The sequence below is a fragment of the Dama dama genome, chromosome 10 (assembly GCF_033118175.1).
Source record: "Dama dama isolate Ldn47 chromosome 10, ASM3311817v1, whole genome shotgun sequence".
Lineage (NCBI taxonomy): Eukaryota > Metazoa > Chordata > Mammalia > Artiodactyla > Cervidae > Dama > Dama dama.
Window position 1 is genome coordinate 42,085,090 of NC_083690.1, and position 18,756 is coordinate 42,103,845.

Below are 18,756 nucleotides of genomic sequence, written 5' to 3' on the forward strand. Positions count from 1 at the left end.
GGCTAATGCTGAGTAACGTAATTTAAAAAATCTTTGTAAAAGACGTTTAATCTGTCAGATTAAGTCAGTGATGTGTGCGTATGGCCCAGAAACTCGGTGGTCGTGGACCTTAACATAAGCCAGCAGGCAGCTGCTCCTCAGAGGCGAGCAGTGTCGTCTCCCCACTGCTTCTCCTGGATATTCTACATAGTAGGCAGACTGGGTGACTTTCTTTTTCTTTTGATTCACCGATTTTAGGCCCAGTCTGTTGATTCCCCCTGAGAGGTGGCCTCAGTGTCCTCACGTCCTGTCCCGCGGTCACAGGAAGTACGAGGCACCTGCAACAGGGCCCGGCGCACGGGAAGCTCTGGGTGAGCGCTGGTTTCAGTGGTGACCACAAGGACAATTAGCTTTACCACCCACCCCTCCAGAGCCTCCCCACCACCAAGTACAGGAAATCTTAAGTAGGTGTTGCTTGTAGAAATTAATCTGAGTCACTGGGATTTTTGCAGAAAGGCCTGTAAGGAAAGAACCCCAGTAAAGGGTCTTTTTGCTGTGACACCGCGATGCCAGGCCACCCGTGATGGTCGGTGGGCAGTCAGGGCGGGGAGGCCCCACCTGGCTGGGGGACGCGAGGAGCGCCTTTGACGCTGCAGCAGTGTTTGCCCGCATGGTGGGGGGAGGAGACGGATTTTCCCCTTCATTTAGTCCCCTACAAATCGCACCGAGGCTTTAATGTCTTTTCACTTACAGCAAATAACGGGATTAGCAGGTTTTTTAAAGTTATTCACGGGGGTGTGACCATGACCACAGCCTACTTTTGGGACATGTTTCTTCTTCGAGGAAGCCTGGGATCAGTGCTCACCCGCCCTGCCCCCTTCGCCAGCCCCAGACTCCCACGTGGGTCTCTGTCTCTGTCATTCACTTATTCTGAACACTTCATGTACACGGAACTATGCCGTCTGGTTTTCCACGACAGGCTTCCCTCACACGAACCTTTCACGGTTCGTCCATGTTATAGCAGGCATCACTGCTTCCTTTCTGGCTGAATAATCGTTCATCTGTCAGTGGTAGGCCATCTTGGATGCTTCCCCGTTGTGGATAACTGTGACTTGCTGCTGCCAACAGCCGTGCTCAGAGTTCACGTGGATCTGCTCATTTCGCTGAGTACGTCTGTCTGTATGTCGTCTGGGGCCACGTGGCTGTGTGACTTGCTGAGGAACCAGCAGACTGTTGCACAGAGTGGCCACACCGCCTTCTGCCCGCCAGCAGTGACGAGTGGGCCAGTCTTCACATCGTCACCGACACTTCCCACAGTCGGTCTGATGTCAGCTGTCCTCGTGCTTAGGAACGGTGTCGTTTCATTTGGGTTTCCCTAATGAGGACCAGTACTGAGCTCCTTCATGGCTTCCTGTCCATTTGTATCTCTTCTTTGGGGAACTGTCTGTTCAAATCCTTTGTCCATTTTTAAAGTGGGTTGTCAGCCTTTTTTATTGAGTTATGAGCCCTTCCTTCATTCTGGATACAAGTCTTCTGTCAGATATGAATTGCAAACATCTCCAGTTCTGTCGGTTGTCATTTTACTTTGTGGCTGACATCACTTACAACACAGAATCTTCAATTCTGACACATTCAGTTTCTCTTTTTTCTTCTGCTTGTGTTTTTGGTGTCATGATGAAGAAGCTGTTGCCTAATCCAAGGTCATGAACTTTTGCGTGTGTGTGTGCTAAGTCACTTCAGTTGTGTCCGATTCTTTTCGACCCCGTGGACTGTAGCCCGCCAGGTTCCTCTGTCCGTGAATTCTCCAGGCAAGAATACTGGAATGGGTTATTATGCCCTCCTCCAGGGGATCTTCCTGACCCAGTAATCGAACCTGTGTCTCTCACATCTCCTGCATTGGCAGGTGGGTTCTTTACCACTAGCGCCACCTGTGAAATTTTACTTCTGTATTTTCTGAGAGTTTTGTAGTTTCAGCTCTACATTTAGGTTCTGACCCATTGTGAGTAGTGATTTCTGTATGGCGTGAGGTAGGGGCCCCATTCCATTCTACATGTGGCTGTCCAGAAGTCCCAGTGCCACTTGTTGAAAAGACTGTTCTTCCCACTGAATCATTGTGGCCCCTTGTTGACCATAAATGTAAGGAAATGTCATTTCCTACAGCAAATATTCCTTGTCTCAAAGGTCTGCATCACCATCTCTTGGGACTATTAAAAGAAACCTTTATATAGTATGGAAAAGACTTTTCTCCCCATTTTTAGCAAATAGACTTAGTGATTAAGCTTTTTAATGATAACTCAGAATGAATACAGATTTAACTTAACTTACATGGTAACTGGTGTGTAAATATTTGCTAAACTTCTCTTGCTTCTCCAGCAGGGTAATTGGCTTGCAGAGCCCTTTGTCTTTTCAGAGCCCTGGGTCAACAGTCTCATTCTTTCAAGATTTCTTACTACACTAATTGGACCCTGTAGCCTCTGGCTTGGGGTACTTTCTTAAGATAAGGCTGAATTTTGCGCCGGCAGTTTTCCGATTGCACGGTGGTAAGATTCTCCTGGTGTGCTGGAGTCGTCGTGGACCCTAGAGGGGCAGAGGGCCTGCCACTCTGGCTCCGTGTTGTCTCGCCTGTGGCCTGTGACTGTCTGGCTTGGTCGTGGGTGCAGCTTGGTACCGTGGTTCCACTTTCCTCTCCAGATGGGGAATCTTAAGGTGCTCTGGCATTTTTTTTTATAGAGAGTGGGTTCTGGGTCCTTTCCGTTACAGTCACCCTCTTCATAATCGCCACTTTCCATAGCCCTTTCCTTCATCCTGTTTTTGTTTGCATCACATCATCCTCGTTTCCTGACCTGTGTGTCTCTCCCATCAGAACGTGAGCGCTCAGGAGCAGGTCCTCTGGGCCGCGTGGTCCAGTCTGGAGCAGCCCCTGCACCTGGTCAGCACCTGTGGGGGGGGGTGCCTGCCTGGGGGGCTGCTGGTGACCTGGGCACGTCCTCCCTGCTGATGTCGTGGTGGCGTCTGTTCACCTGCGTTGCACTGAGCCCTCAGTGAGACTGACGCCTTGGGAGGGGCCCCGAGGGCAGGGCAGGGCAGGCAGATGGCCCCTCGGACGGCACCTGGCCTGGGGCCTTGGCACATTGCTCACACCCCCTCTGTCCATGTGGCCCCGCAGAGAGGCCCCTGCCGCCGTCCGTGTCTGCTGCACCTCCTGGCACCTTCTCACCCACCCGCTGTGTTTCTTGGCAGCGTCTGTCTCTGTAAAAGCATTGACCTGGTCACTCAAATGAGCCTGGACTTCACACTCGAAGGGAAGCTTCACGGGTCAAGGCTCTTATTTCCCTTGCTCTTTGCCCTGTGTTCGGCCTCCAGCATGCCTGGCACAGAACCGGCCCTCGATAAACACTTGTGGAATGAGTGAGTTACATGTTTGAGCCTCTGTGCTGGAGTCCAAAGTGTATTCTGGTGTCCGAGGAAGAAGGCATTGGGTTTGTGTCCGTTCCCATGCAGATAGATGTCCGAAATGAAAGCACCTCTATTATAGAGACGCAGTGTATGTGCTGTGTGTGGGTATAAAATGTACATGTTACGTGCTTATGTCTATATAGTAATCTATATACACATATAAAGATATACATATAAATGAAGCCAGGGGGATGAGTTTAGGATAAATAATACAAAATACGTTCTTGTAATTTGTTAGAATAAAAGTTGATACTAGTAGGACTTGTAAAAAGAGTTTTAAAGGACTAGTATTTTTTTAAAAATGAAGTTTTTCAAGTGTAAAACCTTGATAAAAAGCAAAATAAAACTGAGCTGCAGGGTTAGGGAGAGTCCCTTGCAGTCCCACCCTAGGTATAAAGGTGAAGGTTTGGTTGTATCCATCAGACGTTTGCCTGTAAGTCCATGTGTAGCTTTCTCTGTTGTTGTTTTGTACATGTAACTGCAGACCATCCTAGCATTCTGTCCCACCTACATTTGTAACACTGCTAATGGGTTTCAGTTATTGGGAGGGATTCTCTCTCCTGGTTTCTGCTGACCTACTCACCCCCTGTTTGATCAACGTGTGAGGAGGAGCGTGTGTGTGTGTGTGTATGTACACACTCATCCCCTGCTTCATGAACGTGTGAGGAGGAGCGTGTGTGTGTATGTACACACTCATCCCCTGCTTGATCAGCATGTGAGGAGGAGTGTGTGTGTGTGTGTGTATGTACACACTCATCCCCTGCTTCATGAACGTGTGAGGAGGAGCGTGTGTGTGTGTATGTACACACTCATTCCCTGCTTGATCAGCGTGTGAGGAGGAGCATGTGTGTGTGTGTGTGTATATATACACACTCATCCCCTGCTTGATCAGCGTGTGAAGAGGAGCGTGTGTGTGTATGTGCACACTCATCCCCTGCTTGATGAACGTGTGAGGAGGAGCGTGTGTGTGTGTGTGTATGTACACACTCATCCCTGCTTGATGAACGTGTAAGGAGGAGCGTGTGTGTGTGTGTGTATGTACACACTCATCCCATGCTTGATCAGCATGTGAGGAGGAGCGTGTGTGTGTGTGTGTGTATGTGCACACTCATCCCCTGCTTGATGAACGTGTGAGGAGGAGCGTGTGTGTGTGTGTGTGTGTGTATGTACACACTCATCCCTGCTTGAACGTGTGAAGAGGAGCTTGTGTGTGTGTGTGTGTGTATGTGCACACTCATCCCTGCTTGATGAACGTGTGTGGGGAGGAGCATGTGTGTATGTACACACTCATCCCTGCTTGATGAACATGTAAAGAGGAGCGTGTGTGTGTGTGTGTATGTACACACTCATCCCCTGCTTGATGAATGTGTGAGGAGGAGTGTGTGTGTGTATGTACACACTCATCCCTGCTTGAACGTGTGAAGAGGAGCTTGTGTGTGTGTGTGTGTATGTACACACTCATCCCTGCTTGATGAACGTGTGTGGGGAGGAGCATGTGTGTATGTACACACTCATCCCTGCTTGATGAACATGTGAAGAGGAGCTTGTGTGTGTGTGTGTGTATGTACACACTCATCCCTGCTTGATGAACGTGTGTGGGGAGGAGCATGTGTGTATGTACACACTCATCCCTGCTTGATGAACATGTGAAGAGGAGCGTGTGTGTGTGTGTGTGTATGTATACACTCACCCCTGCTTGATGAATGTGTGAGGAGGAGTGTGTGTGTGTATGTACACACTCATCCCTGCTTGATGAACGTGTGAAGAGGAGCGTGTGTGTGTGTGTGTGTGTGTGTGTACACATTCATCCCCTGCTTGATGAATGTGTGAGGAGGAGTGTGTGTGTGTGTGTATGTGCACACTCATCCCTGCTTGATGAATGTGTGAGGAGGAGCGTGTGTGTGTGTGTGTGTACACACTCATCCCCTGCTTGATCAGCATGTGAGGAGGTGCGTGTGTGTGTTTGTATGTGCACACTCATCCCTGCTTGATGAACGTGTGAAGAGGAGCTTGTGTGTGTGTGTATGTACACACTCATCTCTGCTTGATGAACATGTGAGGAGGAGCGTGTGTGTGTGTGTGTGTGTGTGTATGTACACACTCATCCCCTGCTTAATCAGCATGTGAGGAGGAGCGTGTGTGTGTTTGTATGTGCACACTCATCCCTGCTTGATGAACGTGTGAAGAGGAGCTTGTGTGTGTGTGTATGTACACACTCATCCCTGCTTGATGAACGTGTGTGGGGAGGAGCGTGTGTGTGTGTATGTACACACTCATCCCTGCTTGATGAACGTGTGAGGAGGAGCGTGTGTGTGTGTGTCTGTGTGTGTGTGTGGTTTGCACCAGCTGCCCGATGCCTCCGCCCCAGCACCTTGTACCCTGCACTGCAGGATGCTCACGGCGTCGCTGCTGAGACTCGGAGACCGTCCTGTTTCTAGCCCCTGTTGGGCGCCACCTGCAGGGGGCAGCAGGTGGGGTGGGGGTGGGAGGAGCGGGTCATTTTCTGTGTCTCCCCCGGGGTGGGCTGGGCCCTGCAGACGGCCTTCCAGACCCCATCCCTCGGAGGTCCCTGCGGCCGGTGCCCCTCAGGTGGGAGGCACTCCCAGCGCCTGCCCCACTCTCCCAGGCTCCGGCACCTCCCTGGTCTTCCTCGGCTCCCTCAGCATCTGGTCCCACAAGGGAAGCTGATTCTGGATTTCACGGGCGTCCTTCTGTCCGTATGAGGAGCTCGAGGTAGCCCTGTGCTCAATGAGACGGAGCCAGACCTTCTTGGACCCATGTCGGTCCTTCACAGAGGCCCGGTGGGGCTGCTTCCACCCCCACGGAGGCCACCCTGAGTCCAGCCACCTCCAGCCGTGGGTGACCGAGGCCCGAGGGACTGCTCGACGGTCACCGCCAGCCCGTGGGGCGGCAGCTTCCCTCGTTGGTGGCGAAGTGTGGGTTAATCCTTGATAGTAGAAAGTGAGAGTAACCCCAATGCTATTATTTAGTGAATAGACCAGTGTTCACAATTTTTGGAAAATTTGGATACTGTCACTAAAAAGGATATTTCTTGTCCTCTTTTGGGAGTGCGGGCGGCACTGCATGGCTTGAGGGCTCTTAGTTCCCCTAGCAGGGATCGAACCTGTGCCTCCACAGTGGACGCATGGCATCTCAACCACTGGACCACCAGGGAAGTCCCTTCTTTTACTCTTAAAAGTCTGTATTCATGTTGTGATGGTAGCTGTGTTAAATAAAACCCTCAGGAAAAACTGGAATCCACCACACTGTAAGTTGTCCACAGGTGATGAAAAGAGGGGGTTTGACTTTGTCAAATTGACTGTATATTTCCCATACTTCCTGAACTATCTCTGTATTTCTTTTATAACACCCTGCCTTCTCTGTTAATGAGAATTTTTATTTCCTGTGTCTTTACAGTTTGTCTGTTGCGAGATGGCAAAACAGAAGAGAAAAGAGAGCAGAGTGGCAGAGAAAAAGAGCAAAAACCTGAAGGTGTCAGCTGCACAGACGCCCCCAGCACCCGCAGCCCCGCCGGGCGCCAGGACGGCCCCTGCCAAGGTGGGTGAGGTGGCACGCGGCTGGTGTTGGGGTGGGCAGTCCCCGTGGACGTGCACCGTGCCTTCTAGACAACTGGGGGGCAGATCAGAGCTGCAGGGAACTGGGTCAGAGCCGCGCGGCTGCCCTTTCTCAGCCTCCAAACCTCGGGGCGCCGGCGGGGCCTCAGGGGCCCCGTGGGGTGCCGGGTTATGCGGCTGCATGGAGCTGGGCCTTGAGCCCCTCACACGGAAGAGGGGGCCTGGCCTGGGGTTCTGTGTGTGTGCAGAGGTTATGTCAAAACGTGTTCTGTGTCCGCTCAGAGTTGTTTCCGTCTAAAGCGGCTGCTGCTGTCACCGGGTTCTGAGCGTCACTTTCCGTCGGTGCCGAGCTGGCTCTGACCCAGCGTGTCGTTGATCAGAGGGCATCAGTGGTCACAGGCCCTGAGGAGTCACTCGACAGGAAGTGACAGTTGGTAGACATGCCTCTCTCTCGCCCACGTGGCGGGTGAAGGTGCCGGCGGGGGGGCCTGAGCAGCCTCCTGCCCTCGGTCACCCGCTTGAGCGCCCAGGGATCACAGGGAGGGCAGCATCGTTGGCGCCGCCCTGCATCGGGTGGTTTGGGGCCGTGATCAGGCTTAGCTGTGAGGATCTGCCCTCAGTCAGCCACTTGACTGGGTCCTAGTCTGGTCTTTCTGGGAGAACGCGATGGAAGCTGGACCTGGTGGGTGTGGTTGCTGGGCTTGCTCGCTCTGGGGAGCCATGTCTCCAGCTCTGTCTTTGTTTCAAGCCTGGGCCGTGTGCAAGGCTGGGAGTCGGGGCACACGCAGCCGCCCTGCGTGTGCAGTGGGGGCAGGGATGCATGTGGGGGGCTGGGAGTCGCGGCACACGCAGCCGCCCTGCGTGTGCAGTGGGGGCAGGGACGCGTGTGGGGGGCTGGGAGTCGGGGCACACACAGCCGCCCTGCGTGTGCAGTGGGGGCGGGGACGCGTGTGGGGGGCTGGGAGTCGGGGCACACGCAGCCGCCCTGTGTGTGCAGTGGGGGCGGGGACGCGTGTGGGGGGCTGGGAGTCGCGGCACACGCAGCCGCCCTGCGTGTGCAGTGGGGGCGGGGACGCCATGTGGGAGGCTGGGGCGGGGTAGCACGGAGGCTGGTTCCTGGCCTGCAGGCCTCGTGCAGGACTGTCGGGACCCCAGGACGCCGTCCTCTGGGCAGCTGTGTGTCCTGGGGAGGCACGCCCGCACCCCCTCCACAGTGGGTGGGCAGGTACAGGTGTGGAGGGAGGGGCCCTGGGTCAGGGTCGTCTCAGCTGTCCTGCCCTGAGTCAAGGTGAAAGCCACCCTGCCATCTGGGGTGCCCCTTCCCCACCTTCTCCCTGGTGCCCACCTGGCCAGGGCGCCCCGGTGACCGCAGGCTGCGCTCAGCCGGCGGGCCGTGTCCCTGGCCCTGCGTCTGCTCCCGCCTGGGCTTGCGGCCAGTCCCGTGTCCCCAGGGCCCGTTCTTGCCGTCCTCGCCTTCCCTGCCACTGGGTCCCAGTTTTGTCAGCGCGCCTTGGTTTCCAGACCCCAGATGGAGACTGGGTTTTTAGAGCTGTTCCAGCTCCCATTCAGAGTCTGGCCCTCAATCCCTGCAGAGCCTCCGGGCACGTGGATTCCTCTGGCCTGTTCCAGGACACGCCCCTGCTTTCTCTAGAAATGAATGCCATACTGTCACCCTGGTGACACGTGATTTTGTTAAAATTTCCAGCTGTTAGTGGTCTCTGCTTGCTGGCTGCTCGTCACTGGCAGGACCCACAGAACAGCCTGGGTTTGTGATAAATACGCATGCATGCTAAATCACTTCAATCGTGTCCAACTCTTTGAGACCCCATGGGCTGTAGACTGCCCGTCTCCTCTGTCCATGGGCTTCTCCAGGCAAGAACACTGGAGTGGGTTGCCGTCCCCCGGGGGAGCTTCCCATCCAGGGCTCAGACCCGCATCTCACGTTTCCTGTACTGGCAGGCAGGTTCTTTGCCACCAAGCATGGCACAGTTTAAATTCGTACCTGAGACCAATCATGATTCTTAAATTCAGGCGAGTTTTTAAAAAGTGATCTTTTTTTCTTTGTTATTTAAGTGCTTGTTGATTGAGAGAAATTTGGGAAACAAAAGCGGGGAGAAGCTGGCATTTCCCTCCCAGCTGTCCCGCTGCCCGGCCTTTGCCGCATAGCTGCCAATCGCAGGGTCCCTGTGGGGCCACGCTCTGCAGCTTCCTCGTGGCCCCCAGTGGCGCTGGGGAGGGGGTGTCTTCTGCTCGGGGCTGGTCTCCAGGGTCGTCCTCTGGGGAGACGGATGCTGCTTCCTTGAGACCACATCCTGGTTTTGCTCATCAAAACGCTTCTTTACCCGCTGGGCCTCTGGTTCTCGTGGGAAGCCGGGGAGCTGCCGCGCCCCGCCTTCTTAAAGGAGGGACCCCTCTGTCCTCTCGGGGTGGGTGGCAGGAGCCTGTGGAAAAGTACTGCCCCGCCCGCCCCTGCCGGGAGCCCGAGGAGCTGCTGTGCTCCTGGAAGTGCTGTCCAGGGGCCCACGGGTGCCTGTGCGGTCGCTTCCCACAACACGGGCCCTGAGCTCCCGCCAGGAGGACTGAGGGTCCGGGGGGGGGGGGTGCCCCGCAGCAGGGCCGGGGGGTGCCTGGCTTGGGCTGTCCCCAGCACGTCCCCTTTCTGTCCCTGCCCCCCTGCTGTGTTGGTCCACAGCGCATGACGTCTCTGCAGCTGGGCCCGCCCGCTTTTCGGTCCCGGTCGGCACAGGTCACCATGTTGACCCACGGGGCCTCAGGCTGGCATCGTGCAGGAGTGGGGCCCGTGGCCACGAGTCCCCTGCACCCCCGTGCTGGGTCTGCGGCCGGCCAGCTGCTACTTTGAAGGCCTGCCCCGGCCGCTTCCTGGTCCTCCCGGAGGGGCTCGTGATGTAGATGCTTCGCAGGTCTTTCTATTCCAACAGTGGTGCTCGAACCATGGATCCTGGAGTTGGTCCATCTGCCCATCTCGTAGCTTCTTAACCCTCCCCGTGAGCTGGGCGGATAGCCCCTTCCAGACAGGTCTCCGGCTTGACAGGCAGGAGGACGGGTCGGGCCAGCAAATGTGCATGGACGTGAGGGGTCTACAGGCCACAGCTCCCCCTCCCTGGGGAGATAGCAGTGCAGACAGTGACCCACGCAGCAGGGCGACGCCCCAGAGCTGCTGTCGCCCTGGAGCCAGCGCCAGTCTGCCACCCGGGGTGGGGCGCCTGCGCTGAGCCGGCCGGCAGCCCAGCCCTCCACTCTGGTCTCGCTGAGAAGAGTTCCTTATGTCTGCAAAGCCTGTTTGCATTGACAGAAGCACCTTGACCTCGGGTTCTCGGGGGCCGAGGTGTGGGGCATTGCTGGCCTCACAGAGGGGCTGGCCGGAGAGGCTGGGTCCTGGGCACAGTCCCTGGGCGGCTGGGGTGGGAAGAGGTCCTCACCAGGGTCCCTGGGCGGCTGGGTGGGGAGAGGCCCTCCGGGGTCCCTAGCTGAGGTGGCGCTGCCCCCACCCTGCCGCTCTGGGCGCTGTGCGGGCGGTGTCAGGCAGGCCGAGCTGGCACGCTTCAACCTGCTGGCCCTCCGCCTGCATGGCCTTCGGGGGTGGGGAGGCCCACCTGTGCTCAGCACGGCCCGTGGGCCCCCGTGTCTTCATGGGCCCTGCTGACAGTTGATGGGGCAGCGGGGCTCCTGTGACCTCCCATGTGCTTGGGGGGAAGGAGGCTCCTTGCTTTTAACCTGGAAGAAACAGACAGGAATTCTGTGGGCATGAAGCCCACACGTGCTTCATAAAACCGCCAAGTGAGGCTGTGAACTTCTTGGCCTTGAGAATTTGCTCGGTAAAGTGACTTCATACCAGTGGTATTTGCCTTAAGAAATGTCACTGGTCTGGCAGCGGACATCTGGTGGTTAACGAGTGCGGGTGAGGGGTTGCTGGTCTGTAAGGACAGCGCCCTGGGAGCCCGGCTTGTTTTCTCAGCAGAAACTCCCTCTTCCACTGTTCCTGTTTCCTGCTTTGTGAGCACTGGGCACTCGGTGGTCAGCCCCTGGGGGCTGCGAACCATGGGCTTGCAGAGCTAAGAGGGTCCCGGGCCTGGGACCCTGAGGGCAGGGACCCTGAGGGCGGCCCCTGCCCTGGGCCCCCCTTGCCCCTGGACTCACCCGCACACTGCATAGCCGCTCCGCAGCGAGGTCTTGACACTTGGGCTGTGGCCAGTGTGGGGCTGTTCTGGATGTGCTGTGTGCAGGGGCCTGTGCTTCTGTTTCTCCTGGTGGATTCGTAGGACCGGGAAGGATCTATGGAAGCGTGTGTTTACGAGTCTGTGCGGCCCGCCAGTCCTGTGGAGGTCTCAGAGTGCTACGTGCTCTCCAGCACTTGGCGTTGTCCACCGTGTTTTCAGTCTTGGCCCGTCTTGTGGGTGTAGTTGTTCTTACTGTGTGTGTAGGCTTTTTAAGCGGCTTTATTGGGGTGTTGACAGGGTAGACTGCGTGTTTATTTTTAAACCTTACTGAGTGTGGTTGATCTGCAGTGTGTTAGTTTCTGCTTTACAGGAGCATGGCTCACTTCCGCACGCACACACGTACCCTCTTTCCCGTCCTGCCCGTCTGGTTTATCACAGGACTGTGACTGGGGCTCCTCATGCTGCACACGCAGCCAGGGCCTTGTTGTCTGTCCACCTCTGCTAGCGCCTGCGGACCCAGGCTCCCAGCCCAGCCTCCCGCTGCCCCTTGGCGCCTGCAGGGCTGTTCTTTTTGTCTGTGAGTCTGTCTGTTCCATAGATAAGTTTGTGTCATGTTTTAGATTTCACATGGGAGTGACACAATATGATACTTGTCTTTCTTGGACTTCACTTAATGTGATAATCTCTAAGTCCATCTGTGTTACTGCCAATGGCATTATTTCATTCTTTTTATGGCTGAGTAGTAGTCCACTATGCTATGCCAATGCAGGTTCAATCCCGGGGTTGGGAAAGTCCCCTGGAGAAGGAAGCAGCAACCCACTCCAGTATTCTTGCCTGGAGAATCCCATGGATGGAGGAGCGTGGTAGGCTGCAGTCCATGGGGTTGCAGACTCAGACGCGCCTGAAGTGACTGAGCCCGCAGTGTTCCGTGTGTTGTATGTACCACGTCGTCTTTATCCACTCGCCTTCTGGTGGACGTGACAGTTGTCTCCTTGTCTTGGCTACTATAGACAGTGCTGCAGTGAACGGGGTGCGTGTATCTTTTCAGATTAGTTTCTTCCGGACGCATGCCCAGGAGTGGACTTGCTGAATCATACCACAACTCTGATTTTAGTTTAAGGACCCTCCACGCTGTTTGTGGGGGCTGCGCCAGGCTACATTCCCGCCATGTAGGAGGGTTCCTGCTTGTGCACGCCCGCTCCAGCAGTTCCTGTCTCTAGACTGGTCGCTGGTGGCCGCTATGACCGCTGTGTGCCAGCGCCTCGCTGTCGTCGTGAGGTCGCATCGGAAGCCGCAGAAGCCGGGGGGCCGTGTGCTCTGTGCCATCTGCCCGTCGGTGGCGGGCTGTGGTGTCACACCCGGGGGGGGTGGGGGGGGGGGCGTCGGTGCCGCCCAGAGCGCCCAGACGCCCTTCGTTTGCACGTACGTGTGCATGTCTTTCTGCGCGGCTTGACTGCAGGTGTCATGACCCAGCCCTGCTGTGACCAGCAGCTCCCAGGGCCACAGGGAAGCCTGTCTGCAGTGCTGGGAGCATCCACGAATGTGTTCCTGTCTCGGGAAACGCCTGGATGTGACTGCTGGTCGTACGGTTCATGCATGTGCAGGAGGCCGCTGCCCCCTCCACGCCCGTTGCCCATCGTTGGGGGGCGGGGGGGCGTCTGGCTTCTTTGCATCTTCCAGCGTTTGGTGTCTCGCGGTGCTCACACTGGTGAGGACGGCCTGACTTGCCCGGGGAATGGGCAGACTCTTGCTTTTCCAGCCTTGGAGATATGTGTGCTGTTGTCTTTATTAACTCTGGGAACTGCCGGGCAGGTGTGTGGCGCACCTTCCTGGCCTCCTGGCAGCGCCGTCTGCTGTGTCCATGCTAGACACGGCCCTTGCCCTCCCTGCAGTGTGACTCTGGGCCCTTTTCCAGGACGTCTTCGGAGCTGTGCCCCAGGGCCCGCGGTCTGTTGGTAGGCTGCCTGTGAGCTGTGTGCCTGCGTCTCTGAATGGGGTTTCTTGGTCCTTTGTTGCCTTTGAGCCATTAGGGTGTAGCTGGAAGCCGCCCGGCGCCCCCCTGCCCTGGACCCTCTGCCCTCGTCCCCCAGCCCTCCCCGTGCGGAGTCTAAAGCTCGAATTACCGCTCCGTCAGCGGGACTGCTTATGTGAGCTCTGCTTCCTTGTGGTCAGCAGAAAATAACTCAGTAAAATGTAATTTTAAAGAAGCAGTGTTTATTATTTTTCCTGAGTTATACATGGACAAATGAATAAAAAAGAGAAAAGGAAATAGAAACATACAGAAGAAGCCAGGCAGGGGAATCCTGCCAGCCCACGAGAGCTGCGGTTGGCACTTGGGCTGGCACAGTGCCCTGCGTGGATGCCCTGGCTTTTCCGTGTGTGAGGCGCCACGCCAGCCCTGGGCGTTACCACGCCTTCCAGGCTTCCTAGTGCGATGAGAGGAAAAGGTCCTGCGTGATTGTTGCGATTTCAGTTTCTTTGCTTGCTGCCTCGAGCGGCTGCTGGTTTCTTTCCTGCGAGCTGCCTGGGTGTTTTTCTAGCTCTGTTGCACAGCTCGCCGTCTCCGTGTAGATTTGCGAAAACACCTCTGCTGAGTGTGCGTTGTCCTAGCAGTTCAGATATTTTTCCAGCCGAGTTATTTGTGTGGTTTGGGCCTTAGACAGCCCCGTGCCAGCTGCCCAGCCTCCCCGCCGTGTGCCGGCCCTCTGGTGCCCGGGTCAGTGTGGGAAGGGGGCTCTCCCGTGAGCGCCAGCCGCTCGCTTGCTGTAAGGCCTGGAGGACCCCGACCCCAGGGGGGCGCCGGGCGGCTTCCAGCTACACCCTAACGGCTCATCACAACGTGGCCTGTTCCGCCCCCCTCAGCGGCCTGGGACCCGGCTCCTCCCCACCGCCGTTAGCTGGGCCCAGCTTCCCGCAGACCGGGCTGGGGGCTGCCTGGAGGGGCCTCGCGGGGGCATTTGGGTGAGCAGCGCAGTCTCTGGGCCCACCGCCTCTCCCCAGAGCAGCCTCTCTGCCGCTGCTGCACCCTCTTCCCTATGGTGGAGGGCCTCCTGGATGTGGCCACTGCCGCCCAGCCTGTGCATCCGCCACCTTTCCTGCCGACCATGTGCACCTGACTTTGGTCCGTCCACTGGTCCGGCCCTGCTCCCTGCGGTGTGAACAGAACCCAACCTGAGCCTGTGTGGAGGCCTCCAGCCTCCGTCTGCTGCCCCTCCAGCCGCGGGCAGCCAGGACCAGGCCCAGAGCCGTCCCCTCCCCCAGCACAGACCTGGGACACGGAGGGGCTCGAAGGACTGGGGGCCTCTTCCCAGCTGGTCCAGATCACCTGCTGGTGCCCAGAGGCGCCTTGGGGCCTGGCCCTGTCCGTCCCTGCGGGCCCACTGCCCCCTTGCCACCCCTGCATCTCGGGATGTGGGGAGCAGAGCCCCTCGTCCTGGGAGGGGCTGTGTGTCTGTCTTCTGAATAAACAGCATCAAAATCATCAAGGGGAAAAAAAAAAAATCATCAAGGGAAGTTTCAAAGGCCCCGTTCTGCCCTTGCGCCCCTACGTGTCCCCTCTCGGTCCCTCTGAGGCGTATCTGACAGGCTGTGTGTCCTGTCTTTTCTGACATCACCCTTGATGTAGCCTTTAAAGGCAACGCCCCCCCACCCCCCGCCTTTATCAAGCAGAAACACGTGTTGTTAAGCCATGCAGAGGTGCAGTGGGCCCGCTGGGCCTGGCCCGCTTCTGTCCCCGTGCAGAGGCTTATGCCGTGAGGAGTGGTGGAACGCGCCCCGGCTGCCCTGACTCAGGAGGGCCCCTCCTTGTGCCCTGCTCCTGGAGGCCCTGGCCTGTCCCCCACTCTCTCCCCGGGGCCTGATCTCCTGGGGTCTGCCTGGCCCGGGCTTCGGGAGGGTGCCGCAGTCACTTCCTGAACTTGGACGTCACCGTGACCCCCAGCCGTGTGTGAACTGGGGGTTTGAAGCTCGAGGGGCGCGTTGCTCGAGGGTGCTTGCTTGGGACGTGGAGTGTCACCGTGCCTGCGCCCGGTGTGTGCAGACAGCAGAAGGTAGGCGCAGGGAAACACCCCGTCCTGTCGTCTCTGCTGAGACCACCTCCCCTTCCCCGCTGGTAGGGAGCCACTCAGCTTATTGTTCTCGAGAGCTGACGCCATGTTTATTTCAGGAAGCTAGCTTCATTAGAAGGGTCACTCCTAACTATAGAACATTACTCAGTGGCCTATCAGACGATGCACTCGAGAAAGTTCTCTAGTTTTGGGTCTGAAATGCCAGAACGGACAGATGAGGCCCAATATTTGTTCAGTCTTTCAAAAGTATTTTCGCAGTAGAATGAAAAGAACTCCCAGGATGGAGCGCTCACAGCTGGGAAAACAGTTGCTGCTTTGAAGACGGTTTTCCCAGGCACAGGGCTCACGTCTCCCGCTGCGAGGGGCAGAGACGGCGTCTGGTGTCAGCGGAGGGTTCCTGGCTGAGGCCGGCCGGTCTGAGCTGGGCCGCCCCCGGGGAGCGCGCCTGGAGGAGCTTGGAGGAGCTTGTCCCTCAGATGCACACCTGAGTGGGGGGGAACGCACCTGCATGCCCACAGGCCCCGGTCTCCAGGTGTTGACCCACTGAGTTTTTGCTCAGAAGCCACATGTTAAAAGACAAGTGGGATTGAGGGCTTGGTTCCCCAGTGACCACCGGGTTTGGCTTTGGCTTCGAGTCCCAAGCCTCTGCTGGCCCAGCAGAGCCCTGCTCATTCTTCAGGGCTGAGCACGTTGGCCACCACAGCCAGACACCTCCACCCAGCAGCCCTCCTGGCCTGGAAGTGCAAGGCGGCTGGAGCCAGGCCCCACCTGGCGTGGGGCAGGGACGGAAGTGTGTGATGGGCATACCTGGGTCTGGGGTGTGTGTCTCCATGCCAGGACCCAGGGCTCAGCATGCAGGACACAGACAGGCTTACGGACAGGTGTGTGTCAGGGTACAGGCCCACTGCTGTGACAGAGCCCCCAGAATAGAGAGCCTTAAATAGAAGGGGATCTCACAGCAGCGGTGCCAGCTCCAGGCCACCAGCGGTGGCTTCCTGGCCCTGTTTGGGACCGGCTCCCCTGGCCTCTCAGGCTGGAAGGTTGTGCCTTTTGACATCTTCATCTGGTTCTCTCTTCTCCGCCCCGGCTCCCGGCCACTGCTTTTTTTTTTTTTAAGATTTTTTTGATGGGGACCACTTTATATATAGATCTTTATTGGATTTGTTACAGTGGTGCTTATGTCTCTGTTTTTTTGGCCACGAGGCATGCGGGGTGATAATTCCCCAACCAGGGATTGAACCTGAACCCCCGCCCCCATTGGGAGCACAGAGTCTTATCTGGACGGCCAGGGAAGTCTCCTTCCACTTCCCACCACTGCTTTTAGAAAACCATTCATGGGCGTTTCCCAGCCAGTCCTGGGTTGGCGAGGACCCTGGCGGATCCCACTCCATCACTCCCCTCCGCTCCCTCAGGCTTCCCAGGAAATTGGTCTGGAAGGCCTGTTCTTCCCGGTTTTCCCTGTTTTTGAGGAGCTGATTTTTGCAGGTGTTGCCTGAGGCAGAGGTTGCCGGGTTGTGTGGCAGGGTGACGGACAGCGGGGTGATGGCCTCCTGGGCGACCTCACTGACTCCTTCAGCCGTGTGGGCACTTGACCCTCCTGCTGACTCCATGGAGAAGTAGGCTCAGCGGGTGGCAGTGCGGGGGTAAAACCTCTGAGTGGAGACAGTGGCCGCCGTGGTCTCCCTCCTGTCTGGGTGGCTTACACTGTTGAGTCAGCAGAGAAAACTGTCGCGTCAGCTGCAGGGGGAGTGTTCCGAGCAGGGCTGAACCTCCTGTCTGGGTGGCTGTGGGAGCTGGTCGTGCCCTCCCCGGGAGAGCCCGAGGCTCCTGGGGGCGGGGGCCCACGTGCATCCCAGGTGGCAGCACCGCCTGCGACAGAGGGCCTAGGGACCAGTCCCTGGACAGACGGGGACGGCGCCCTTGCAGTGACTGGACTCTCTCCAGGACTCCCTGCAGCAGATTTCTTGTGATAAGTTTTAGAGTGACTTCACCCACTGACGAGGCTTAGAGTTGCAGTCAGGGTTCGGTCCACTTTTGTTCTATGTTTCTTTAGCCTGTAAAACCCTTGTTCCCGGATAAGATCCCCACCCTCTGGACAATGGCAAACTCCAAACCCACTCAGAGCAGCTGGCTTTCTGGCGGCACTCAGCTGGGCGTTGCAGGTGAGGCTGCGGCGGGGCCCACGGGCGCGGGGGCCACCCAGCGGAAGGGCCTTTCCTGGGCTCTCCAGCCGCATGGAGCCGCGCTGGCCTCGGCCCTGCTGTCGAGGTGCCGGGGTGGGTCCTGCTCTGACGGCTGGTGCCCCCGCTTCCTTGAGACACCCCTCTCCCTCTTCTGGCCCCACGGCCCTTCCCTGCAGGCTTGCTGGTGGGTGCAGGCCTTAGAGCGTGCCACAGGGCATGGTGGGCTGAGGGGCTCACAGGCACTTGACCCAGAGGCTGGTGGGCACTCGGTGAGGAGCAGGGCTGGGCTGGCGACTCTGCCTTCCTCCTGCCCCCCATTGTCCTTGATGCGGTGTTCAGAGGCCTTAGAGACCTGAGCGGAGGCACTTCTGTGCAGCTGCCATACCCATCAGGTGCCCACACCCAGCACACGTGCGCACACACACACTCCACATCACACACCCCGTACTCACACATCACACCACACCCATCAAGTCCTCACACCCAGCACACACACCACACCACACCCATCAGGTGCCCACACCCACATGCACACACACACACCACACCCATCGAGTCCTCACACCCAGCACACACATCACACCACACCCGAGTCCTCACACCCAGCACACACATCACACCACACCCATTGAGTCCTCACACCCAGCACACACATCACACCACACCCATCGAGTCCTCACACCCAGCATACACATCACACCACACCCATCGAGTCCTCACACCCAGCACACACATCACACCACACCCATCAGGTGCCCACACCCAGCACACACATCACACCACACTCATCAAGTCCTCACACCCAGCACACACATCACACCACACCCGAGTCCTCACACCCAGCACACACATTACACCACACCCGAGTCCTCACACCCAGCACACACATCACACCACACTCATCGAGTCCTCACACCCAGCACACACATCACACCACACCCATTGAGTCCTCACACCCAGCACACACATCACACCACACCCATCGAGTCCTCACACCCAGCATACACATCACACCACACCCATCGAGTCCTCACACCCAGCACACACATCACACCACACCCATCAGGTGCCCACACCCAGCACACACATCACACCACACTCATCAAGTCCTCACACCCAGCACACACATCACACCACACCCGAGTCCTCACACCCAGCACACACATTACACCACACCCGAGTCCTCACACCCAGCACACACATCACACCACACCCATCGAGTCCTCACACCCAGCACACACATCACACCACACCCGAGTCCTCACACCCAGCACACACATCACACCACACCCATTGAGTCCTCACACCCAGCACACAC

The 18,756-nt window shown here is 57.3% G+C and overlaps 1 protein-coding gene across 8 annotated transcripts in view; it reads left to right on the forward strand.

The window, feature by feature from the left end:
• Positions 1-18,756, forward strand: part of C10H7orf50 (chromosome 10 C7orf50 homolog) — a 67,913-nt gene that overhangs the window by 3,660 nt on the left and 45,497 nt on the right. For all 8 annotated transcript variants that reach the window (XM_061153836.1, XM_061153828.1, XM_061153826.1 and 5 more), the window contains exon 2: positions 6,853-6,993. In XM_061153836.1, the coding sequence (XP_061009819.1) occupies positions 6,868-6,993 (126 nt within the window). In that variant the 5' untranslated portion in view covers positions 6,853-6,867. The remainder of the gene's footprint in view (positions 1-6,852; positions 6,994-18,756) is intronic.